The sequence below is a fragment of the Myxine glutinosa genome, chromosome 5 (genome assembly GCF_964187855.1).
Source record: "Myxine glutinosa chromosome 5, kmMyxGlut1.1, whole genome shotgun sequence".
Taxonomy (NCBI): Eukaryota; Metazoa; Chordata; class Myxini; order Myxiniformes; family Myxinidae; genus Myxine; species Myxine glutinosa.
In genome coordinates this window covers 199524046-199551938 of record NC_136265.1, presented here as the reverse complement: position 1 = coordinate 199551938, position 27893 = coordinate 199524046, and the positions used below count along the sequence as shown (strand labels likewise).

General features: G+C 38.6%; 1 protein-coding gene across 1 annotated transcript in view; it reads left to right on the top strand.

Annotated features, from left to right (window-relative positions):
* Positions 1 to 27893, top strand: part of LOC137428272 (glutathione synthetase-like) — a 45063-nt gene that overhangs the window by 14013 nt on the left and 3157 nt on the right. The window contains exon 5 of the mRNA XM_078777452.1: positions 26421 to 26619. Within this exon, the coding sequence (XP_078633578.1) occupies positions 26421 to 26619 (199 nt within the window). The remainder of the gene's footprint in view (positions 1 to 26420; positions 26620 to 27893) is intronic.

Sequence of the window (27893 nt, the reverse complement as noted above, 5' to 3'; positions counted from 1 at the left end):
ATGAACCCAAGATTTCTTCTCCATTTAAATCATATAATTTGTAGGTCCAAGGGACTGTATCCATTACATCAATGATTTTAAATAATTCACGAGTCCATTTTTGTGTATAACCTTTCTCAAAATGACTTTTCCATTTGTATATTCTTACAATATCACCAACTTTAAACTTGGGCTTTCTCAAATTAATCTCCTTTTCATATTCTAATTTTGTAAATGTTTCCAATGGTTTTGATTTTGTTGATGAATGAACTGTATTATTGTAATTATCTACAATATCCTGAATTAAATACACCCATTTTTGAGAACCGAGTTGTGTGAATTTTTTATATAGTCTCTCTTTCAAAGTGCGATTAAAACGCTCAATAACAACTGCTTTTCCTTCATTAAAGGTGCTGTATAATTTAATACCCTCCCCTTTAAGAAATTTCATAAATATTTTGTTATAGAACTCTGTTCCCTCATCGGTCCATAACTTTTTTGGTTTCCTTTTATCCCTATCAAATATTAGCTTAAAGGCTAACATTAAAGTATTACCTCTCTTGTTTTTCAACGGAACAACCCAGGCAAATCTACTCCTCAAATCAATAACGGTTAAAGCATACCTGTATCCCCTGTCATTATTCAATTCAATTAAATCAGCGGACCATATGTGGTCGGTGTATTTAGAATAAACTTTCCTTCTTTTAAACTTTGTGATTATAGGTTTGTGTAATTCATTAGCCAAAAGCTCCTCAGTCTTGATAACATCATTGGAGTCTAATAGTTTTTTGAGGGTGAATAACCAAGACCAAGTTTCAATTTGACACTTATCATTTTTTTAACAATAAACCTATCAACTTTCTCTCTCAATGTAGGATTTTGTATCAAAGACAAATTATATAACATTTCTCTGTCTGCTTCATGTTTTTCATCCAATGTAGCGGTTTTCCCATAAGCAATATCATGCTTCATACACACTTCGTCAACCCTATTTGTAGGTTTAGACCAAGGTTTAGGATTGTCAGCCTCATCTAATCTTTTATCTAGGTTTGTTCCAGGACCACAGAACGAATATCCAGGTAGATGTAATTCCCCTGGAATTCCAGTTGTTGTAAATTTACTTCCTGAGAGAAACCTTTGTATGTCTCCTCCTCTTTTAGGAGAGATGAATTGGCACTTTTTAGAGCCACACACTTGACATATTCCTTTTTGATAAACTCTATTATTTTTAGCTTTAACATAAGAGATATTTTTAGATTTAGTTTTCTTTTTACATTTGAGACAATAACTCATATTTATTTATCAGAAAAATTCCGACAGAGGATCAAAACCTTTTTGGTTTTCAGCATATACATTTCTATCTTAATTTTTAAAACATAAAGAATCCTAAGGAATGCCTTCACTCTCTCCTCCATTTATTTACAAATAAAACTAACTAAAGTCAATAACACCAACATCATCAACCACATAATCTTTTCCTTCTTCTTCTTCTTCACCACTTTCTCGTTTAAATCTCCTCCCTGAAAGTGAAGACATTGACGCCGTTATTCTTGAAAATAATATTTCCATTAGACTTTTCATTTCTTTATTTTCCTCCTCAGTGCGTTGAGTTTGATTTATTTGCTGTAATACCTTCAATCTTTTATTAATCTCACTGATTTCCATCTTTTTATATTTTTCCTCCCTCTCTCTTTGCTCCCTCTCCTCCTTCTCTCTTTTCTCCCTTTCCTCCCTCTCCTCCTTCTCTCTTTTCTCCCTTTCCTCCCGCTCCTTTTTTTCCCTTTCCTCCTTCTCCTTTTTCTCCCTCTCTTCCTTCTCTCTTTTCTCCCTTTCCTCCCTCTCCTTTTTCTCCCTCTCCTCCTTCTCCTTTTTCTCCCTCTCCTTTTTCTCCCTTTCCTCCTTCTCCTTTTTCTCCCTTTCCTCCTTCTCCTTTTTCTCCCTTTCCTCCTTCTTCTTTTTCTCCCTTTCCTCCTTCTCCTTTTTCTCCCTTTCCTCCTTCTTCTTTTTCTCCCTTTCCTCCTTCTCCTCCTTCTCTCTTTCCTCCTTCTCTTCTTTAACTCCTTCCTCATCCCTTGCTACCCTTGAGCTTGAGCCCCAAAGAATATTATACATATACTCATCTGGATTTTGAGATATTCTTGTATCTATAATTATTTTTCTCATAATAGGATACCAATAAGATTTGTTGACGATTTCTAAAAGAGTTTTATATTTCATAACTTTGAGAAGTTCATTTTTATTTAATATTTTAAACAAGTCTCTATTTGTGGGTTTAACAATATCAGTATAAGGCCAGTTTTTAATGACAAAATTTCCATGTATATGCTCCAAATCATAAGGTATGTAATACCGAGCACCCTTTTCTTGTAGGTATCCTTGAATACAAAAATTATAATTCTCTTGTAGTCTTCTTCCTGCCATTTATGTATCAGAAATATATGTGAGATTAATATTATGACAGGTAATACCACCCCATCTTCCCACTACCAAATTGGTTTGTATTCCTTGGCTTTCTATCCTTATCTCATGAGTCATGACCTTCCTTCTTTGTCATGCTAACCATCGCTATACTATCATATATTTTTCTTTTCTTAAAACCATGTATTTGTTGTTTATTAATTGTACTTCCACATAAATCCTTATCCTCACCAAGTGGATAATATTCTTCTTTACGAGACTGATTAAAATCATGTAGGTCTTCTATGTTTATTGAAAAAGACCAATTATACCCTAAATCAGGCATATCATACCCCCATTTATTAATTCGCATATTAACTATATGTCCTTCTTTATAAAATTCAATTGTAAGCAGGTAGTTAAATTCAATGAGGAAAGGTGTATGGTCAGTATAACCAGGTGTTGTGGTTGTAAATTTTACTTGTTTAACAAAACGTGCTGTTTTCTTTAAAAATATATATTGTGATAAATCACTTAATCTAATTAAGTCATTCGCATCTGTAGGGTTTGGATAATTGATTAATTTATAAGTATTCTTCATATTAATATTTTTACTTACACTATATTTTTGTCGTTCAGCCTGTGCCTTTGTATAATAATTTGATAAATCAATATCCTGAGAGGATTTTCCAAAGATAGAACCATCTTTTCCAACATGTCATTTATATTAGATTTAAAATGATATCATAAAAATTTTCATTATTGTTGAGTTGAAATAATACATATAAACATAATTGACCACAACATTTAGAATTAATTTCTTGAACTTGAAATGTTTGATAAACACCATTCTGTAAGAATTGTATTACTTCAACAGGTGGTGGCATACCATAACTATCAAAATAATATTTATCCTGACTATTATGAATACAAACCCAATGAGAACCATTCTGTGTGTCTAAATTCATAATAATATTCATTGTATTCTTATTTATATGTATTAATTCATCTCTCATACAAATAACCACATTATCAATTTTTAGTGTTTTACAATACTTAGCTAGTTCTATATTTGACATTGTATTTTTTCCAAATTGTTTAAACCATTTATCCATTTATTTATGAGAAAGATACAATCCATTACCCCGTTTAGTTAGTTTAACACCCGCTTGAGCGATAGAGGAAAGCATATCTCCAACCAACAATCTAGCTTTATCAGGTAGACTTTCAAGTTTTTGAGCAAAATCTACAATTACACCACTTCCACTAATTTGTTTCTCCAACTCCTTGTTATGTCTTTCCAATTCTTTTTGAGCTTTTAGTTGTGCCTTCCTTTCGTTAGCAGTTTTTACCGCTGCTGAAATACCACCAGTCAATGCTCCCGCCGCACTTAAACCAGCAAATAAAGGAATTAGAAACGGGAGAAATCCTCCTCTTGACTCGTCTATTGAATATTTCTTTAACATAGGTTTCGTCATTTTAATTTTAAGTGATCCAACATCATTTAGTGTTTTTACTTGTGTGTGTGTGAGTAAAACATCAATTCTTACAGCTCCTTTTCTTTGAATTGTATTAACATTAATAATACAAGGCTTTTGATTTTGAATACAAGATGTTAATTTATTAAGATTGATTTGATTAACATATACCCCAACCATTTATTTATGAGAAAAAACCTATGTGATATTAATCATAACACCATTATCTGTATTAATCTGTAATTCTGTTTCCTCCAAAAGCAAACAATATGCATTAACCTCTTCACTCTCCCCTCTTTCAATGTATAGAGAAGTATCCACTCGATTAGACTTTATAGTTTCCTTTTGAGAACTCAGGTCAATTGCGTAGATTGTATAAAGTTTTTGAAACGCAACCATATCCAAAATAGGATCATTATAACCATTACTTTCACACACCTTTTGGTAGGACTTGTAGGCTTCCGCATAATCATTTTTCTCCCAATCAATTTCCAATCTATCTCGCGGATAAAATGTGCCATCAAGAGAAACCCGAAGTTGTTTCACCTTAGCATTATCACTCAGCGCATTATTCTTATCAGTGCCTTCATCTCCATCTGGTTTCTTAAAAATGAGCCATAGGTATCGTGGCTTTCCTTGAAGAACACCTAAATTCCAAGTGTAGGTAGTGTGTTCCAGTTTAACGTGTTGACATCTTCTTTTAAGGTATGATACATTTAGTGGTTTCTTTGAGTTAAGTCTTCTATTTAACATCTCTTCCGTTTTAAGATTAGGAGTATATTCACTAATATACCAACACAAATCATTAATAACAAATTTATTATTATCACCAAAAGCATTTTGAGCCCCAAAAAGCAATCTATTTACATTATCATTCCTTTGTAGTTGAAATCTAATTTTAAGCCCATACAAAACTTTATCATAATCACAAAATCCAAATATACCTTTAAGAGGTACTGCTACGGTAAAACTATTCTCTGCTTTTGTTTCATCATTATACATTGACTTCCTTTTTTTTTTTTTTTTTTTTTTTTTTTTGTATACAAGATCGAGGCTCGTGAAAGAGCGAACATCACACAGAAAGACAAACCGACACATAAAACATATAACATCGGGAGCGGTAGACAAGATGGGGAGAGAGGGGGAAGGACACAAACACAACATTTGAGAGCAGGGACCGAGAGACATGGAGACATCGAGAGATCTGAGAGAGGGCGAGGGCTTTGGGGGGGGGGGGGGCATGGGAAGGGGGCGGTGGGAGAGGTATAAAACATATGGACACTGCCAGGACTTCCAGGAAAGAAGTTGGAATTTCAAACAAGGTGGATCTGGGGTGAATTAGTGGGGGTAGAAAAGATCAAGGTTTTGGATGGGGGAAGATAAGAGATGGTGGTGAACAGCTGTTTTAAAGACCTGGAGGGAGGAGTGGGATTGAAGGGAGTGAGGGAGTTTGTTCCAGAGGCGGGAGAAAAGAGGAATGAAAGAGTGAAGGTAAGCAGAGAGCCGAGATTTCGGCAGTTTAACCATCAGAGGGTTGCTGGCAGATCTTGTGCGACCTGTAGGAATATTTGGGGGACAGAGCACAGAGAGAGCTGGGGGTGCAAGGCCGGAGAGGAGTCGGTAGAAGACAGAAAGACCACCTACCTGCCTGCGGTGAGTGAGTGAAAGGCCCTCAGAGATAGCTTCATCGCGGGAGATTCCAATAATTCTGAAAGCTTTGGTTTCAACAGCGTGAAGCCGAGCTAGGTGTGAGGCAGGAGCACCGGCCCATAGGGGAGAACAGTATTCCATTGAGCTGCGGATGAAAGCCTTGTATGTGGTGAGGAGCTCAGGTGTGCCGAGGAAGGACTTCGCACGACGGAGGATGCCCAGTCGGCGACTGGCTTTGGAGGCCAGCTTGGAAATGTGGTTTTCCCAAGAAAGATCATGGCAGATAGTGAGACCCAAAATCTTGAGCGACAGAACTTCTTGGAGAGGATTGTTGAGAAAGTAGATGGGAGGGTTGTCCAGTCGATCTTTTCGGAGAGACATAGTAAGAGTGTGAGATTTGGCAGGATTGAAAGACATGTTCCACTTGTTTGACCAGTCTGTGATTTTGTCCAGGTCTTCAGAGAGTGAGGAGGCAGCAGACTGCCGATCTGAGGGAAGAGGAATGGAGCGGCAGAGAGTGGAGTCATCAGCAAAGAGATAGAGAGGATTTTCGAGAGAGTCAGAGAGATCATTGATGAAGACCAGAAAAAGCACGGGGCCCAGAACACTGCCTTGGGGAACTTCAGCCTGAACAGGAAGAGGAGATGAGAGAAACCCATTCAGGGCCACACGTTGACGACGACTAGAGAGGAAGTCCGCCAGCCATGCGTGGAGATTTCCATGGATACCAAAGGAGGAGAGTTTGGTGAGCAGAGCGGGGTGCCAGACCGTGTCGAAGGCACGTGATATGTCGAGGGAGACAGCTCTAATTTCCTGTTTGGCATTGAGGACCTCCATCCATTGTTGAGACAGCAGAAGCAGCATGTCCAGAGTAGAGTGACCTGGTCTGAAACCAAATTGATGATCAGAGATCAAGCCATTGGAGAAGAGGAAAGATTTCATATCCGAAGCAATGATGGATTCCATGACTTTGCTGATAATTGGGAGAAGGCTGATTGGTCTGTAGTTGCTAGGATCTGTTTTTGCACCTTTTTTGTGCAAAGCGGTGATGTTGGCTGATTTCCAAGCAGATGGCAGTTGACCTTGAGCAAAAGAGAGGGTGAAGAGAACAGAGAGAGGGTGAGATAGAGCAGCAGAGCAGGATTTTAGGACCCGTGGGCTGATGCCGTCGGGTCCAGTTGCAGAATCAGAGTCGACGGTTGACAGAAACTTTTCCACCTTGTCAGGAGGAAAGGACACGGAGTCCAGGAGCAGCAGGGTACGACTGGGTATGGTAGGTACAGAGAGGGATGGGTTTGGGACACAAGATTTAGAGGCAAACACAGAGTTGAGGCATTCAGCTTTTTCACGTGCGGAGTCAGCTGTGTAGCCGTTTGAGGTAGGGGAGGGGATGGAGGGGGAACAAACACCAGAAACGGATTTGACCAGACGCCACCAGGATTTGGAAGAGGGAGACAGATAAGAGAGTTCGGTCTTGAGAACGGAGAGATATTGTTTCCTGGCTCTCCTGAGGGTGGACACACACTTGTTTCGGGCTTTGTGAAAGGAAATGAGATTTCCTTCCGTTGGATTTGCTTTCCAGGAGACGAAGGCAAGTTGTTTCTGGGCAACAGCCTCACCACAAGATTCCGTGTACCATGGACGGGAGGAAGGGTATGACAACTGAAGACGAGATGGGATAAATCTGTGCATGAGAGAGAGCAATTTACTTTGGAAGAATTCCCAGGATGAGTTGATGTCAGAGGTGGTAGCGATGGGAGACCAGTCCAGATGATTGATGGCTGCTTGAAGACCGTGCCAGTTGGCCTGAGTGAAATGCCAGACTCGTCGACGCTGAGCAGGCTCCCTGAGGATGGTCAGAGAGATGTCCACTTTAACAAGGACATGATCAGATGATCCGATCGGAGCAGAAGAAGAGCAGCAGACATTTTCAGGGAAGTTAGTCATAACCAAGTCCAGAAGAGAAGATGTTCCGTTGACTGAGATCCGGGTCGGGAAATTGACAGATTGTGTCAGTCCCAGTGAGTCGCAGAAGTCCTTTGCTGAAGAGCCATGGCTGGTGAGAGAGGTACCCACACCCAGCCAACTGGCATGGTGACAATTGAAATCACCACATATGAGGAAGAGAGAGTTGGGATGAGTAGATAGACGTTGGTCCATATCATCAGACAGCGAGATGTAGATGGAGTCATCACTGTTTGGTGGACGGTACAACACACATATGAACAAGAGGTGGGAGCGAAGGGGAAGCCGTAGCCAGAGGTATTCCTGGGGGTGAGGTGGAGAGAGTGCAGTGCAGGGCGAGTGAGGAAGAGAGTTTTTGATAAAGATAGCAACCCCGCCTCCAGGACGAGGCTCAGGTCTATCATACCGGAGGAGGGAGTAGCCCGGGAGAGATACTATGGAATCAGAGACATCATAAAGGAGGAAAGTTTCTGTTAAGCAGATCACGTCTGGTTTGACAGAAGCAACCTGTATGGAGAGATCAGTTAAGTTTGAACGAAGGCCCCGGATGTTTGAGGTCCATACCGTTAATGAAGAGGAAGGGGGAGCATCAGATACAGAACAGGGGGGAGGAGGGGTAGGGTAAGATGTGGAAGAGGTGGAAGAGATAGGGAGAGCTGTTGAAGGTGTGTCAGAGATTTCAGAATAGCTCGGAGAAAGGGAAGGATGGGGCGGACAAAAGGTTTGATGGTGATTGGGTGAGCCACAATGAGGTGTTATTTGAGGAGGGGGAAGAGCGAGGCAGAAGGTTGGGGGAGATGGAGGTGAGAGTTTGAAGGGGGAAGAAGCGGGGAGGACGCTTTGAGGAGGGGGAGTGAGAGGGGGGAAATTGAGAAGCAATGAGGGTGGGGAGATTTGAAGGGGAGGGGTGAGGGGGGAGTTTGGGAGGGAAGGGACAAGGGGAGGGATTTGAAAGGGATGGGATATGGGGGAGATTTGGAGGGGAGGGGTGAGGCAGGAGTCTCGGAGGGGAGGGGCGAGGGGGCGTCTTGGCGGGGAGGGGTGAGGGGGTAGTTTAGGAGGGAGGGGGCAAGGGGGGAGATTTGAAAGGGATGGGTGATGGGGAAGATTTGGAGGGGAGGGGTGATGGGGAAGATTTGGAGGGAAGGGGTTATGGGGAAGATTTGGAGGGGAGGGGTGAGATTGGATTTTTGAAAGTGTACGATTTATGGGAAACGAACATTTATTGCAAAATGAGTTTCTTGTGCCCTTCGAGTTAAAAATACGTTTAAGGACGCTGGATGGAGGATGGAGTGCAGGAGAGTTTAGGGAATGTAGAAAAAAGGCACTATAGGAGATGGATATTTTTTTTGGGATGAATTGATTTGGTGAGCAAGTCGAAAGCAGCCTTTTAAAGAAGAAGAAGAAAAAGGTGTTATAAAATATGACGGAATACATAACTTGAGGGGAAAGTGTAAACATTGAAGGTTAATGAGTGAAAACTATCTGGGGAAATGGGGGAGAAACACGTGGTCGAAGAACGAACGAACGAATAAGAATGAATAAACGAATGAGAACAGAGAAGGAATTTTTTTTTTTTTTTTTTTTTTTTGAGTTGAGATTTACACAAGGAAGTAGGCTATGGGTGAAAAGCCTGGGAATACAGAGAACGAAAGTTATTGGATCACAAACGACGGACCACTGAGAGAAAAACAAAGCCTCAAGGTTGTACAGTGCACACTGTACAAGGCCTCAAGACACGACACGGCAAACAGACGATCAATTTATGAAAGATAAACACCGAGAAACAATCAAAGTTGCACACAATAACTTCACACACCGAAAGATAAATACAGTTTCGACAAAATACAATTGTGAACAGACTTAACTTCGAAAAACGTGGAGACCGTGTGGAGCTTCGAAAATCCCTCCCACCGTCTCCGAGATCTCGCGAGATCTCCCATCTTTGACTATAACCGGGGTCAGCATTTGTTCCCGTTGACATATCAGGAATAAAACCTTCAACAGCTCCCTTACCCATTCTATCACTAAACGAATATAGTGTAAATTTCATCATTTCAGATGTAGCAGAGACATAATCAACCGCTTCAACCTCTTGTGTTCCAATATACAGGCGGACACTGTCAAACATTTTCCAGAAGAAATCATTTACGAGTGTAGCATTAGTATTATTCGCAGCCTTAGTGAATTTAAATTTACACAGCAAGAAACTATCAGCTATATTCAAGTAAGTTTGTTGATTATTTATTTCAAAACTTTTTGTTCCGTTTGAATTCCAGTCTGTTCCTGTTATAGCATTTACCTTAAAATAGTCTTCCTTTTTAGTGGAGTTTGAAATGATAATCGTATCATCCAAATCATAGATACTATCAATCGCTTCCATACTTGTATTTATATAGCATTAAAATTGTTGAAACCCTGACCCAAGTATTTTAATGATTTTTTGTCGTTCTTGTGAAGATAGTTGAGTTTTACCTTTTTTTATTTCTTTGATTGCTTGTAGTTTATGAGACTCCTTTTGAGCATCTTTTATACTCTTTATAGCACCCGCAACTGAACCCACGGCAGAAGCAGTTGAACCAATTAGGTCTTTATGTTTAAGGATGGTTGAACCAATACCCATTAGAGTATCAATTATCCCATCTCCTTTATTTCGAAATTGATGACCTACACCTCGTTGTCTCTTAGGTTTATAGTATCCTCTCCCAAGAAACATACCTTCACCCTTATAGTATGGTGAAAGGTACATGCCCTCCCCTGTAATTATTTTATATTTTCCCAACTCGTGTTTTCTCACAATAACCATTATTTATTTATTGAAAAACTTCACGTAGGTGAATTCTGATGGATATAATTTCATCATTAAAGGATATCATACGATTATCTTGGTCGGTTATCCTAAAATTTACTCTGTATATGGTTTTTCCTGACACAGGTAAATAGACAAGATTTTTTGGTTCCATATTAAATTTATAACCAATCGGGGTTGAGTATGCACTGAATGAAAATATTGTATTTGTTCTTATTCCATCGTTATAAGCACCATCAATCAAATCACAATGAATTAATACTGAATTTATACCGGAGGATATTTGGATAACATTATCACTGTAAAACGTCCCGTTAGTTTCAATCTTTTTTGAAGAGAAACCCAATAGCTCTCTGAACGAATTTTCAATCGTGAAATCAACTTTATAATTATTTTTAAGTTTAATAGTTGATTTTGAAGTGTGTTTTTGAATATCTATTCCCATATTTTTTGGTTCATCACCTTTTTCTTTCATAAGGCGAGAGACTTCTGAAGATATTTGAGAAATCTCGTAAGCTCCGGGTGAAACGGTTATAGTTTTATATCCACTTCCTGGATTATAACTAAACTTGTTGTTTTTCTCTGTGATATTAAAAAGGGTATTGTAAGTTTCCATTGACAACAAAGAAGCCTCATATGAGGTAAGGGGGTCAAGTTGTAGTGGGTAAGGGAATGAAGCTGTGTAATCGCTCGTTGTGAAATTAAAACTAAGAATTGTGCTTCTCATCTTATTTAATATCTAATAAAATATCTTTGTATTGACATTTATTAATTATTTTCATATTCATCAACTGATCTAAAATGGCTGAGGATTCATTAAAACAATTGTTGTTTCCAGCCTTCTTACTACCTAACAACAATAATAGCCTATTAACTAATTGTGATGGGTCATTTGGAAGAAAACTAACACCTGAACCAAGCTTACTTAAAGCATCAATTAATATGTTTCTCCTTCTCATTCTTCTTACTTTTACCAGCAACAGAAACTCCATAATCAAGTGCATTTAGCAACTCAATATATACCCTATCTTCCTCTCTTTCCATATCAAGTGGTTCCTCAAAATATTTTGAACCGCTGAATCCGGGGTTTGTTAGAAGAAACATTAATCTTGGAGTTAATTTAACATTTGGTTGAGTAGAACTCAAGAACATCAATTCATCATTAAATATCAATACCTTTTCTTCCACAAGATGAAACACTGCTGGTTCTTCTGTTGGAATGAGACCTGCTCTGGTTTTTGAATCTGCCAAATATTCATTGTTTTGAAGAGCTTCCACTACATAATTAGGGGGTTGATTTACCTCCTCAAGTTTCTGAAATAATTCTTCATCATTATATTCTAATTTTCCAAGTTCTTGTTTTGTTATCTGACTAAAATCTTTGAGCATTTGAAGTTTTTTCGGAGTAAATTCTACCGTGGGAACTGTAGGGTGTTGAGTTTTTAAAAGCGGTTTAAAAAATTTATCTTGTTTTCTTTCAAAGGCTTCTTCACCAGTTAGTTTCTGTCTCCGTTTCTTCTTTATCTCTTCCTGTTGTTTTACAACTTTTGAAACCAACTCTTGATGTTCTTTAAACTTTCTTGCTCTTTCTTCAGTATTCATTTTCTGTATTTATTTATTGAAAAATATCATTTAATGAATTGTAAAGGTCAATGGGAAAATTTTCCTTTTCTTCATCATTATAGTAAATGTGTTGAAATAAATCCTTTTCTTTAAATATTTCATCAAATTCTTTATTGGTATTAATACGAGTTGTTATTTCTTCTTCACTAATACTTGTATCTCTGCTTTTCATATGTTTGCGTTGAGTCTCCTCATCGATATCAAAACCGAATGATAAAATCTTAACTCCATCACCACACAAATGTTTAATAATTTGTCTCATTCCTTCAGGATTAGTTTCTAAAATCCCAAGACCATTAGATTTTACTTTATTTAACTCACTCTTACAATGTGAATATTTTGTAGAACCAAGAGAGACCTCCTCAAATATTTGACCTTCGTTCCTCAATCGCATATGTTCCTCCATTGAAATGTAGTAATAATCTTTCCCTTCTACTTCTCCTGGTCACTTTGCTCTGGTTGTACTACTCACAAAACGAATCATAGGGTGTTTTAAAAAAAAACTTACAATCTTTTCATTTTTACTATTCAAGAGTTTAGATTTATGAAAGTTCTTTCCTGAAGCAGATTTACCCACAAGATTAATAATAATAGTTATCATTTATATATGTAATTATGTTTAAAATAAAAATACATCCTTTAATATCTCATCTTGTTTCACAACAATATATTTATATTTTCCAATCGTGTGTTTCATATAATTTTCAAATTCTTTTTTACTACATAACGTAGAGCAATTATCTCTCCAAAAATTATTTACATCTATTGAATTTAACTTAAATAAAATAAAAGTATTGGCATTGTTTCTTATTGAGCGTCGAGGGAGTTGAAAATATGATTGACTAAGATATATACAATTACAAGAAGAATGTCTCCCTCTTGTATAGTAGCTATCCATTACTGTTTGGTTTCTCTCATTAACACAATCATCAAAGATGACGAGGTTCTTTTTTGATTTATCTAAATCTTGAGGTGAAGGTATATCATCCGTATTATCACTGAGAACACAAGTTATGGGTTTTGGTTTCGATTTTGATTTCTGTGTATCACAAAATAATTGTATTATATCTTCAATATTATAATCATTTAGTTTGTTTTGAAGTTTAAATAAACCGAAAATGTCTTCCTTTTTAAGACCCGCATTAAAACCCTGTGAGAGTAGTTGATACTCGGGTTGAAAACTTGACTTTGTAAAAATTATTAAATTATCATAATCTAAAAAATTAGGACCAAGGAGCATCTTTAAAAGTAAACAGGTTTTTCCACATCCGCTTGAACCAACTATTAGACATCTCAATGAATTTGGAATGTTTTTATGGTTATTAAATTTTATCTTATTTTCCCAAACGGGTAAAAAATCATTCATTTATATATTTGGAAAACAAGTCATCTAACTTTTTTTGAGCTATTTTAGAAACTCTATATTTTATCCTGAGTTCGGGTTTAATTTCAAAATAATTCATTATTTTATTTATATAGTATCTTGTATTAACATTTCCATTAAAATTATTTTGAATAATAAATATCATTAAACCCTTATACATTTCCTCAATACAAATAGTCTCTTCCCTTGAAAGAAATGGTGTATTATCATCACAATACTTAACATTCATCTCTCTTAATAATCTTGTAAAGTAATTCATTTTTGGTTCTAATTTAAAAGAGTTATATATATATATATATTTTTTATTATCATTAATTAAAATTAAATCACAGAAAATACATTGTTTATATGAACCCTCATTATTAAGCCCTATTCTATCACAAGCCGGACAATTCTCTAATTTATCATATGGAGAGTCTGGAAATTCTAAATATCCTTCAGAACTTATCATATTTATATAGTAAATTTTTACTTAAACTAAACGCAAGTTTATTCATTAATAAATACAATGTTTCAAAGCACAAAAGACAAATTTCAATCAATCTCTAGTTCGGTGGAAGATATAGAAAAATATGTCAAAGATGTTAAATTGAACAAAGATAAATATGGAAATTTTTGGGTAAAACCAGTTATGGAAAATAACATGAGCCCCTCTATTTCATTTAAAGGAAGAGCTCTAACTATACCTGGAAAGACATCCATTAAAGTAAATCTAACAAAAGTTTCTCCTCTACTCCTGGCAATTTATTCAAAGCTTGAAAAAGTGATTGACCACGATACTTTGAAAAAGAATGATAAGACCATCAACAATACTCGTGGAGAAATTTCTATTTACTTTAATAATCCAAAGGGTGTAGATCTAAGTAAAATGAATGATGTTAATATTTCTGGTGAAATGTCATTTCATTCTATGATAGTTAGAGATTATTTAAAGATAACTTTTGATATTAAAAATGTAGAGATTGAATCCGTTAATGAAAGAAAGTATATTGGTATAGATGGAAAGGTTTTTTCTGCTAATTAAATATGAGTCATTACAGCAGTGAAGATTTTACTATTTCATTGAACTCGGACGATAGTGATGATAGTATTTCATTGAACTCGGACGATGGTGATGATAGTATTTCATTGAACACAGATGATAGTTATGATACTAATAGTTTGTGCTCAAATGATAGTTATGAGAGTAGCTTTATTGATGACTCTGAGTATGATTCTGAGTATTCATGTGATAGTTATGACTTCGATGATTCTGAGTGAAAAAGTGTTTTAGTTTAAGCACAGCGATATATATAAAACGGAGCTGTAAAGCTCAAAAGTATTTTATTTTAAGCACAGCGATATATATAAAACACCACCTTTTCTCACGCTATAAATATGGTTTATTGTGATACTTGCGAGAAGGAAGTAAAATATTATAAACAACATATTCTCACCACAAAACATACATACAACATTCTTAACAAACTTTCCCCTCTTCCACCTAAAACAAAACATTGTAAGGTCTGTAAAACAACCATCCTCAAGAAGGGGTTTAAAGCCCATCTTAAAACTAACAAACACTTGTCAAAATTGTTTACTATTAAAAACTCTGATGGTGCATTCAAAGGACATATTAAAATAAGAGTCTTTAACTTCAAACCTCCTGAACCAGAGTCTATAGTTGATGCTGTAGAAATAGTTAAACCTGCTGTTCAAACGTTGATTGAAAAAACACTAAAAGAAATGAAACCACTTAAATTTTATATGGGAGTAAAATTAGAAATGACAAAGGACGAAGGAGTTATAGATACACCATACATGAGAACTGAGCCACACTTTATATCTTCATATCAAGATTTTAAAACATCAGGAGTCTATGATGAACTTATTAAACAAGAGCAAGATGTGGATAATTCAATCGTAGGAAGTGGATTCAATATAGGAAAAATTATTTACATAGACATTCATATTCTTAAATCAGATCCTCTAAAAGCTTCTTCTTACATTGATTTACCCAGTGTTATCAAAAATAGAAAAGCAGTTATCAATATCAAAAATAAAGACAATAAATGTTTTCTTTGGTCTATTCTAGCACACTTACATCCTCCACATTTTCATGATGAAAGAGTATCTCATTATAAAAAATATGAGAATACATTAAATACGAAAGATCTAAAGTTTCCGATGACTTTAAATGATATTCCTAAATTTGAAAAGTTGAATAATTTATCAGTTAATGTTTATGGTCTAACAGAAACAAACAACATTCAGGTTTTAAAGCTTTCTGACAATTGTAAACAAACTCATATTAATCTTCTATATTTTAATTCAGACGAAAATTCACATTATACATACATCAAAGATATTACAAAATTAATAAAACCACAAGTATGTAAAAGAACAAATAAAATATATATTTGTATGCGTTGTCTTAACTTCTTCCATACACAAGAAAGATTAGATAAACATTCAAATTATTGTGGTGAACATAAATCAACGGTAATCAACATGCCTAAAAAAGACTCAAAGATCACATTCAAAGATGAAAATAAAACAATAAAACATCCATTTGTTATATATGCTGATTTTGAAAGTATTTTAGAAAAAATTGATACTGCTTCTCCAGATCCAAAAGAATCATACACAAATAAATATCAAAAACATATTCCTTGTGGTTTTTGTTATTATATCAAATCATCCGTTGGTGATAAATATAACAAGTTAGAGATGTATAGAGGCTCAAATACCCCAGAGGAGTTTGTGAAACGACTAGAAAAAGACTGTGTTCGATTAACCAAGATAATGAGAGAAACCAATAAACCAATGTCCTTAACAAGTAAAGAAAAAAGGGAATTTATAAAAAACAATGTCTGTCATATTTGTGAGGAGAAAATTGGTAAAGGTCTAAAGGTTAGAGACCATTGTCATCTCACTGGTAAATATAGAGGTCCGGCTCATCAAAGTTGTAATATGAATTATCAACTCCCCTCTTTCATTCCTGTCTTTCTTCATAACAACGCTCATTATGATACACATCTATTTATCAAGGAACTCTCAAAGACTTCTGGAAGTATCTCAGCAATTCCAAACACGGATCAGAAATACATTTCATTCACAAAAACAATTCACACATCTCCTATTACTCATATCAGATTTCTTGATACATTTAAATTCTTGGCAGGTCCATTGGCTAACTTGGTTCAAAATCTAAAAGAGTTTCCATGTCTTTCAGAGTATTTTTTAGATAAAGATTTTCTAACACAAAAGGGAATTTACCCCTATGACTATATGGACTCATTTGAGAGATTCAATGAAACACAACTTCCTTTAAAAGAAAATTTCTATAACAAATTAAATAATAGTCATATATCTGATAAAGATTATGTACACGCACAAAATGTTTGGAAAAAATATAACATTAAGAATCTTGGTGAGTATCACGATTTGTATCTCAAAACTGATGTGCTTTTGTTGGCTGATGTGTTTGAGGCTTTCAGAACAATCTGTCATTCTGGATATGGATTGGATCCTGCTCACTATTACACTGCTCCTGGATTGGCTTGGAGCGCGATGTTAAAAATGACAAAACAAGCTTTGGATTTGATAACCGATGTTGATATGCTTTTGATGATTGAAAAGGCAAAGAGAGGAGGAATTTCACAAGTCTGTTCAAAGAGATATGCTAAAGCAAATAACAAGTACATTCCAAATTATGATCCATCGGTAGAGAGCTCCTACTTGATGTATTATGATGCGAACAACCTGTATGGCTGGGCAATGTCTCAGGCTCTTCCTTATGGAAAACTTAGATGGGTAAAGGAAAAAGATTACAAAAAGGTTTTACAAGATGTATGTATCTCTACACAAAAAGAATTGGATGATTCAAAGGTTGGTTATTATTTTGAGGTCGATTTGAAATATCCAGAGGAACTTCATAACCTACACAAAGATCTCCCATTTGCTTGTGAAAAGGAAAGTCCAAAGAAGGAGTGGTTAAGTGATTATCAACAATCATTTAATATAGGTGAATCAACAGAAAAATTACTTACTACATTATATAACAAGAAAAATTATGTTCTACACCAAAGAAATTTGCGACAATATTTATCAAAAGGTCTAAGAATAGAGAAGATCCATAGGGTTCTAAAGTTCAATCAAAGTCATTGGTTAAAGGGGTACATTGATTTTAATACACAAAGAAGAACAGAGTCAAAAACAGATTTTGAGAAAGACTTTTATAAATTGATGAATAATGCGGTCTTTGGTAAGACTATGGAGAATGTGAGGAAAAGACAAAATATCAGACTATCAACATCTTGGGAACAAGCATCAAAATTAATTAATAGACAGAGTTTTACTTGAGCTGAGGTCTTTACTGAGAACTTTTGTGCGATCCATTTGATTAAAGAGAGTATTGAAATGAACAAACCTATTTATATTGGAACATCAATTCTTGATTTATCAAAGTCATTAATGTATGATTACTTTTATAATAACTTGAGGAAGAAATATCAAAATGATGTTCATCTACAGATAGTTTTATTTTGCAAATTAATACTGATGATGTTTATTCAGACATGAAAAAGGACATTAATATCTATGACACTAGTAATTACAGTCCAGAGAGTGAGTTGTTCTCTTCTAAAAATAAAAAGGTGATTGGAAAGTTTAAGGATGAATTAGGAGGAAATGTCATGAGTGAATTTGTGGGATTGAGGTCTAAGGCTTATGCTTATAAATACATTGTGAATAACGTTGAAAAAACTGATAAGAAGTTAAAAGGCATAAAGAAAAATGTCATTAAAGAAACAATAAACTTTAAGGATTATTATAACTGTTTAACAACAAAGAAAGAAGAGTTTAGAAAGATTAATGGAATAAGAAGTTATGAACATAAATTATATTCAGAAGAGATGAATAAGAAAGCATTGGGGGCTTTTGATGATAAGAGGTTTATTTTAGAAAATGGAATTGATAGTCTCCCTTATGGTTATATAAGTATATAAGTGATAAGTTAAAAAGGGGGGTTAGGGATTTTAACGGGCTACCGCCGCCTTTTTTACTATTATATAAATGATAGAACCAAGTACCAACCAGACTAAAGAGTGGAGGTGTAATCAACCTTGGTATATAAATGGTAAACATAACGAATGTGAAAAATATCAAATAGGTATAATTGAAAAGACAACTGGTAAAACAATTTACAAAACAAATAAGAGAATTAATTTAAATACCGGTGAATTGGGTAAAAAAGATGGAAATAATTTTGAGTGGACGGAAAACTTTGATGGTTGTCAGGAAAATATATACTTTAATTTAAAAATGGTATGTGGCACTGGAGGCGCTCAAACAAGAACATTGAGGGAGGTTTACCATTTTATCTTAGCTCAGTTAAAATATCTTAATAAAGAACCAAACTCAAACATCTTTTTTGTTAATATATTAGATGGTGAAGGGAGTGGCAAGAGAGTTAAATTATTTCCCACGCATAAACAAATATTTGTAGGGTCGTTGTTTGAGTGGGTCAAAGATGATTCACCAGATGATATTAAGAGTAAAAGGTTATAAGGTCAGAAGGATCACAGGTTCACACAGAAGGACCATTGTTTAAGTGGTCTAATGAATAAGGATAACATGTCAAAAGGTTAGAAGGTTCGTAAAGAACAGGGTGAGAGAAATAGAGGTGTTTAGGGGCAATGAGGGAGGGGAAAAATTAACTTGTAAGTCAATGGGAAAATGAGAGTGTCCCAGAAGCAACATATATACACTACTCACGTCTGTGTGTGTGTGTGTGTGTTTTCTCCACAGGAAAGTCCGTTTAGTTTATTCGGAGCTAGTACTAGTCACTACTTGTAGTCTTAGTGTCCCACCATAAATTTACTTTCTCCACAGTAAAATCCGGTTAATTTATTCGGAGCATTAGAAAGGAATCCCAGGTTCCTTTTGAAAGGAAAAGCATTCCCAATGGAGTGTAAATCTTTATGGCAACGTTATGTTGCTATAAACATCCTTTGACAGCATAATAATGACTACAACTGTTAAAACTGCAAAGGTTTCTTGGTGAAGTAAATCGACAGAAAGGTAATTATACGTTGACTGAATAGACTGAATATTTTGTGGTTATATACAGTCACGTGAAAAAGTAAGTACACCCCATGTAAAGTTTTGACTTTTTCAACATATTTCAACATACAGCTATTTGATCTTCATTTCAACAATACTGAGAGATAAAGGTGATATAACACAACAAATATCATGAAACATTTACATTTTGTAGTCAATTGTATAATTTAAATAAACATAAATGCAAATTTCACATGTGGAAAAAGTAAGTACACCCCTCCATTTATTACTACTTTAAATACCTAAAATTAGAATCAGGTGCACCAGCTCAGGTGCAAATGATTAGAACATCGTTAGAGAGGATCTTGGAGGAATCTGTCTTATTTAAACCTCAGACATTTAGTTTGGTTTGCTCTTTGTTGTTGAAGTGTGCGGCGTCATCATGCCGAGATCAAAAGAGCTCTCTGAGGCCTTCAGAAAGAAGGTTATATATGCGTACGAGTCTGGGAAGGGATTTATAAAGATCTCCAAACAATTTGAAATCAATCATTCGACTGTCCGGAAGATCATCTACAAGTGGAGAAGATTCCAAACAACTGCCAACTTGTTCAGGCCAGGCCGCCCCAGCAAGTTCAGCCCGAGAGCAGACCGCAAGATGCTGAAAGAAGTCTCCAAGAACCCCAGAATGTCATCACGGGACCTACAGGTAGCTCTTGCCACAGTTGATGTCAAAGTGCACGAGTCTACCATTAGAAAGAGGCTGCACAAATTTGATCTACATGGGAGGTGTGGTGTGCCAGGAGGAAACCTTTGCTGTCCAGAAAGAACATCAGGGCAAGACTAAAGTTGGCCAATGAACACCTCGGCAAAGACCAGCACTTCTGGAACAATGTGCTCTGGACAGATGAGTCAAAGGTAGAGGTATTTGACAACAGTACCAGAAGACATGTTTGGCGAAAACCAAAGACAGCATTTGACCACAAGAACCTGATACCAACTGTAAAGCATGGTGGTAGAAATATTATGGTTTGGGGCAGCTTTGCTGCATCAGGGCCTGGGCAACTCACCATCATAGAATCCACTATGAATTCTTCATTGTACCAGAGGGTGCTTGAGGATAATGTGAGGCCATCTGTCGGAAAGTTGAAGCTCAACCGAAGGTGGACCTTGCAACATCACAATGACCCAAAACATACCAGTAAATCAACCAAGGAATGGCTGAAAATGAAGAAATGGAGGGTTCTGGAATGGCCAAGTCAAAGCCCGGATCTAAATCCCATCGAGATGTTGTGGGGGGATTTGAAACGAGCTGTGCATGCAAGAAACCCCTCAAACATCGCACAGCTGAAAGAATTCTGCATGGAGGAGTGGGCAAAAATCTCTCCCAGTCGATGTCAGAGACTGGTAGACAGTTATAAGAAACGCCTACTTTAGGTTTTCTGCCAAAGGGGGCAATACCACCTATTAGAGCCAAGGGTTTACTTACTTTTTCACGTAACTGTACACACACACACACACACACACACACATATATATATATATATATATATATATATATATATATATATATATATATATATATAATGTATATATATATATATATATATACGTATATATATATATATATATATATATATATATATATATATATATATATATATATATATATATATATATATATATATATATATATATATATATATATATATATATATATATATATACTCAAAGGCAAAAGTTATTGTGACACACAAACAACAAACAGAATCAGTGTTAAACTTTTACTGCCGCGAATGAAATGTTATTACATGGAAAGACAAGTGTTTCAAGGTATGGTAACGATCAACAGTCCATGAGAACAGCGCACCTGGCATATGCAAATGAGCCACAACACAAGAGGGGGTTCACAAGCAAGTTCACACGGTCAGTAGCGAGTGTGTCCACCTTGTGCATTGATGCAGGCCTGGCACCCTCGCCTCATTGAGGCCACTAAACGTTGATGAAAGTCCTGGGGAATATCATTCCATATCCGAGGAAGGATTTGGCGGAGTTCCTGCAGCGTTGTTGGAGGATTCGGATGACGTCGTAAACGTTGCTCCATTTCATCCCAGACGTGTTCAATGGGTGACAAATCAGGGGATCTTGCGGGCCAGGGTAACACATTAACATTGTTCTGATTAAGATACTGCTGTACAACTCGAGCAACGTGTGGTCTGGCGTTATCGTGTTGAAACGTCACTCCAGGGCCGTTCTGTTGCAAAAACGGTAAAGCGGCCATTTGCAAAATCTCGTCTCGGTACCTCAAAACATTCAAGTTCCCCTCAATCACAATCATTGGCGTCCTTGCTGCAGCTGTTATCCCACCCCAGATCATAACGCCCCCACCTCCAAAACGATCCCCTTCCAGAACACATGGCCTGATGTAACGTTCACCTGTGCGCCTGTAGACACGTGTCCTGCCGTCAGCTCGGTGAAGAAGGAAACGTGACTCATCGGTGAAGAGAACTCTTCTCCACTCACGTGCTCCCCATCGCAAGTGTTGTCTGCTCCACTGGAGACGTCGACGTCGATGTTCTGGCGTCAGAATTGGCCGTCGGGCTGGGCGTCTTGCACGGATGCCGTAGACGCGTAGACGTCGTCGAACTGTTCTTGCAGATACACCTCTGTTGCCAGGTATGGTACGGGCTGTAAGGGTTGCTGGCTGGAACCTGTGTCGGAGGTGCGTGGTTCGAATCCATCGTTCTTGACGTGGGGTCGTTACTGGTGGGCGGCCACTACGGGGATGGTCTATAACTTGATTGTTTTGCTGAAAACGTCGCCATAAGTGCCAAATGGTGTTTCTATGGACGTTGAATCGACGAGCAACATCACGCTGCGAGGTACCAGACTGAAGCATACCTATAGCTCTCCATCTGTCATTTTCCCCGAAGCGTGGCATGTCGAACTTGTTCCAGAACGATGAATAGAGGTGTTTTTCTGACTTCTGCACTTCTTAAGACTGCATTGAGTGGAAATGATCAGCGTCTGGTTGTCTGGCCTTTTGAAGTGAACATTGCTGGCCATTTTTCTCGAATATGTCATGCTTCTTGCAAATTTCGTGCAATTCGCACAACAACTGCTTGGTTGCGTTTCTTCGACCATTTTAACACACTCTTTCTCTGGTTCAAATCCAAAAATTCATTCACAAGATTACCAATGAAAAAATTCCGTGTCACAATAACTTTTGCCTCTGAGTATATATATATATGTGTGTGTGTGTATATATATATATATATATATATATATATGGTTTTTAGAACCTTCACTTTGTAAATTTAGTAGTAAATTTCCTATGTACATTTCCCCTTAATTGGCTGTTAATTGTTTGCACCTTAGTTAGTCCATCGCATCACGTAGCAAATAATAGGCTTCCCTCAATAGTTATCTCATTATTATATGTCTCAGGTAAGGCTGTGTCTCCACTAGTTGACCTTGCGCTGCACCAAATGAAATAAGATAGAACCTCCATTGCCAACTGCATTGCCAACTGCATTACCAACTGCATCGCCGCCATTGCCATGTGCTCTAACTCGGGGAAGAAGGGTGTGGCCTGCCCATCGTCATCAAGAGGAGGAGTCAGCCATCCCCGATCAACCAATCAAGGCTCAGTGGGCAGTGCTTGAGAGTTCGGTGGAGAGGTGAGCTGAGTTCTGAGGGAGGTGCGCTGAACCAAAGTGAGAGTTCTGAGGAGTGCTTCTGTGGAAAGAGGTGGGCAGGCAAAGCACTGGAGAGAGAATGCATGAGTCAGAGGACGCGCATGAGGCAGAGTACGCCTGAGGAAGCTTCCGGTGTAGAGCCGAATACGTGGAGCTGCCGGCTCCTCGCTGCCAGCCCGGAGCGGAGCTGTTTGCCGGGTTTCACCTCGACCCCAAAGCGTGGATCGGAGCGCGCGCTTGGAGCCGGACCTCGACGCCTACCATCTGCCTGGACCCTTCTCTGCCTTCCCATACCATCCCTGCCATTCCATCCTTTTGTGTACGTGAGTTTGTTCTGTTCGTGTTGTCTGCGTATAAGTTAAGCTTGTGTAAGTAAGATTGCCCTGTGTATCTGCTTCTTACTCTTCCCTGTAAATTACTTCGTTCTCTTTTCTTCTTCTGTGGGTTTTGTGTAAATAATTAATAAATACCTGTTCTCCCCTCACTTTGGTTTCTTTCTCATCCGATCGCTTTAGAGATTTCCCCATTGAGTTCCTGTGGTGCGATTTCGGCCAACGCTTTATGAATCGGGTTAGTCCATGTTAACGGCCCGCGTCGCGGCTCGCTTCGCTCGGCGTCATCCATTAACGCTGCGGCTCAGGTGGAAATTGTCTCCTTGCTTACGGCCGGCCTTTGTACGCAGGTATTTGGGACTTCATTGACTAATGACCCTGGCTACTGCCGACAGGGAGTGACGTCATAGTTTCCAGGACTCACGTCGGTCAGTTACAGACAAGGGGCTAACCCCCCCTTGGTAAGGGGAAAAGGCCGACGTTGAGATCCGTAACTATATATATATATATTGTTGCGGATATGGGATTTGGCCTCCATCCATATCCGCTTGTAAATATTCCCCTATTTCCCCAATACTCCCCAACTATCCCCAATCCCCCATTCCCTAGTCCCATTGTCTGTAAACAACACTCTGTAGAACCGACCTTCCCCTTTTTCCCCCATTAAATGTCGTGCCCAGGTTCACCGCATCTCACGTAGACAACTATAGGACATCTTGCTAGTTATTCTTAGTCTATGTCAGTTAAGGACTCGTTTCCATTAATTCTGACTCTTCGTTGCACCAGAATGTGATTATATGGCACCAGTAGTGAGTTTAGGACCTCCCCATACCTCCTCCCATCTTCCTCATGAAACTACAACAACAACAACTACAACAACAGCGCGCGGGGAGTGCGCGTCCTCACTCCGGCTTGGTTAGCCGCCATTGACCATGCGCTCCGACGGGGTTACCACGAAGGGGCTCACTGTCAGCTCCTCGTCAAGGGCGGAGCCCGGTAACCCCCCCCCCCGCACCCAATAAGAAGCGGCGGGCCGATTCCATCTGGGGCGGAGCTAACGAGCCGAGGGCGTGTCACTCCCCGCTGGATATACGCAGCCACTTACCGGACGTGAGGTGAGATGCACCCCCAGCTTGAAGAGAACCAGACGCCACCTCCAGCGCGACGATACCTCCCTGCATCTTTTGGACCGCGCTATCCTGTCCCTGAGCCAAGGTGCACCTTGTGCTGTCCATCGACTACCTGCCCTTCCTTGCCATCAATCCCTGTGTGAGTCAGTCTTGTCCCGTTTATCTGTGGTCTGTCGGGAATAAGATAAGTGTGTCTAAGTGCCTACCTTCCTATGCTGTCCCTCTTGTCCTTGTAATCTAAACGTTCCGCATACAAATATTATAACCTCCTCCGGAGGTCTTGAGAACTGTACCCCTGGTGTCGTGTCATTTAACCTAGCCGTTGTGTCCTTTCCTTAATTGATTTAGCATAGCGCGATTTGGCCAACGTTCGAGTGGAATCGGGTAAACTGTGCAGACGCGGTCATACCAAACCGCTCGGTAAACTAACATCCAAAACCGCGTCTGTAACAATATATATATGTATGTATGTATGTATGTATGTATGTATATATTGTTGCGGATATGAGGACTGTATTTTTTTGATTGTGTGTATTATTATTATTGCTTGAGTCTGGCCCCTCCTGCCTCCAGTGTTGTGTAAAGGTCAAAGGGCGTTCCGGTAGTTAATTCCATAAAGCATCCATTGAAGGACACTATAAAACCCTTGTTCAGTAGCTTATATCTTTATTATGTGTTTTAGGGTAAGGCCTTGTCTTCCATTAAAATGACACTCCATTGCACCAAGTGAAATAGATAGATTCCCTTCATTCCCATTCCCAAAAACCTCCATTTCCCCTTTCGTCATGGCCAAGCCTCAATTTGCCAATTACATCCCCTCCAAAGCCGCCATTGAACATGTGCTTGGGTCGGGGAAGAAAGGCGTGCCCGCCCGTCGTCATCAAGGGCGGAGCCAGAGGGTCGTGCGACCAACCATGGCCGAGGTGAGCACACCGATGGGCGTGTCCTCAAGGCCGGCGGCTTAATCGCCGGAGGCGTTATAAAAGCGCGGGCGCAAGAGTGATAAGGAGGGAGTCGTCAGAGCAAAGCTGCGTAGAGAGGTCCATGACAAGAGAGGTCCATGACAAGAGAGGTCCATGACAAAGAGAGGTCCATGACAAAGAGAGGTCCATGACAAAGAGAGGTCCATGACAAAGAGAGGTCCATGACAAAGAGAGGTCCATGACAAAGAGAGGTCCATGACAAAGAGAGGTCCATGACAAAGAGAGGTCCATGACAAAGAGAGGTCCATGACATTGACAAGAGTGGCGGTTGCATCCACAGCAGCTTGAGCCACCGAAACTGCAGCCACAGCAGCGTGGGGCCTGGACGGCAGTTTGGAGCAGGGCCGCGAAGGAACGGCGGCTGCCCAACGCGCCGATCGTGCTGCCGGACCCGTTGGACCTCCCTCTCCACCCAGCCATCCACCTGCCATTCCTATCATCATTCCCCGTGTAAGTGTGTTCGTAGTCTGTCTTTTGTCTTGTCCCTGGGAATAAGTTAAGCCTGTTAGATAAGCTAGTATTTTCACTGTGTCTCTAAAAGCTTCTGTAAATTATTTTCTTATCTTTCCTTCTCCTTGGTTATTTTGACCCTGTAAATAGTAAATAAATTTAGTAGTATTTTCAACCTTTTTTTCGTCTTCTTATTCCTTTTCTTCACATCCGTCGTCTTTGTCTTTTCCCTCATTGAATAGCTGTGGCGCGATACGGCCAACGTTCGAGTGAATCGGGTGAATCGGGGAAACTGTTAGGTCGCGGGGCCTCCACTCGGCAAACATAACATCCTTAACCGCGGACCGTAACAATATATATATATATTGGTATAATTGGTATATTGGTATATTGGTATATTGGTATAATTGGTATAAGGTATATATATATATAATTATATATCCATACATATACAAGATAGATAAATGTTTACATACACTAAGAGTAATTATTGCACACAGGTAACAACCTGTATGACGAAGACATTGTACAATTTTTTGGATCCAACGAGAGAGGGGTGGAAAGAACGGACCATGCTGCCTTTATCCTCATGCACCGCCTGCAACCTCCTCCAATATGGAATGTACCAATGCATCCCAGCACAATACCTCATCCAGAGTTGTGTGTCGGCGAGCTCGGAGTGTTTGGTGCCTATGTCAGGTATAAGAACAATTTCAATGTTTCATCTCATAAATAAAATTCATCAGATGTATGTATATGTATGTATGTATGTTCACATTTTTTTTGCAAATATGGTCACGACCGTTGAGCCGACAACCACCAAATTTGGCACACAGATCAAGCCAGACCTGGGAATTGTCCTGAGGCTACTTTCATCCATGATGCCAGCCTTTTTAGACCCCGATTACACCTAAGACACGCTCGCAGGATGCTCTTACATGCCTTTTACATGCTTGAGAGAAGAATTTTTACATGCTTGAGAGAATAGACCTCTTAAGACCCTCAAAGGTCCGGAGCACTCCTAAAACCCTGCAAGACTCTTAAAAGCCTTTAGACCACTTTGACCCTAAAGACCAGATAAGACCTCGAAGACCCTTAAGACCCCGAAGACCTCTTTTACCTTAAAGACCCACCAGCGTCGCCTTCGTTCAGTTTTTCTCCTGCTCCCCACCCTAGCAGTTATTTGGTCAGCCAGCTCTCCTGTCCCCACTTCTCACTCCCTTCTCCCCTTCTCCCCCCCTTCCCCACTCCCCGCCACCACCACCCGGAGCATCACCAAAGTCCAATCACTCGGGTACCCCTGCCAGTTACAAATAAAATGGGGGTGGAACTCAGCTCAAGCAATTTCATCCCCCTCCAGGGGTTGTTTGGTCGTGGTTAGAATTTATGACTGATAAGATGATACTGTGTATTGGCTCTTTCTGCTCCTGTTGAGGGAACTGATCAGCATAAACTGAAATTATTGGTGAAGCTCTGTTGAGTGTTGGTCAAGATCATATAAAACGTTTTTTATTCTTTAAACTCTTACAAAGATGAACAAAAACCTTTGGCCAGGAACAAAGTTTGCTTATAAATACACAATGAAGCAAGGTTGGCTTTCAGATAGGTAAACACATGAGATGTGTTCATAGATACTGCCTGCAACTCTTACTTATAAGGTCTCGGGCGGTCATCTGTTGCTTTGACACTAAAGGAAGCCTGTCGACTCTGGTCTAATTTCAAGGGAGATGGTGAGGGGCATCCATAACTAGAATATGGTAAGAATAGTATGGACCGTGTGCTCCAGTAGGTTAGATTTACACCTGTATCAGGGATCTGTCAGAGGTAAGTTGCATGGTAAAATGTGCACTGAAGAGGTAGTGATTGCAAACCTTGGAGCATAATAAGGTACGGTTGCATTGAGTAAAACCTCCTGCACAAAAAGGCCAGGTGGATGAAGGACTTCAACAAAAAGGCACACGGAAAGCACAAAG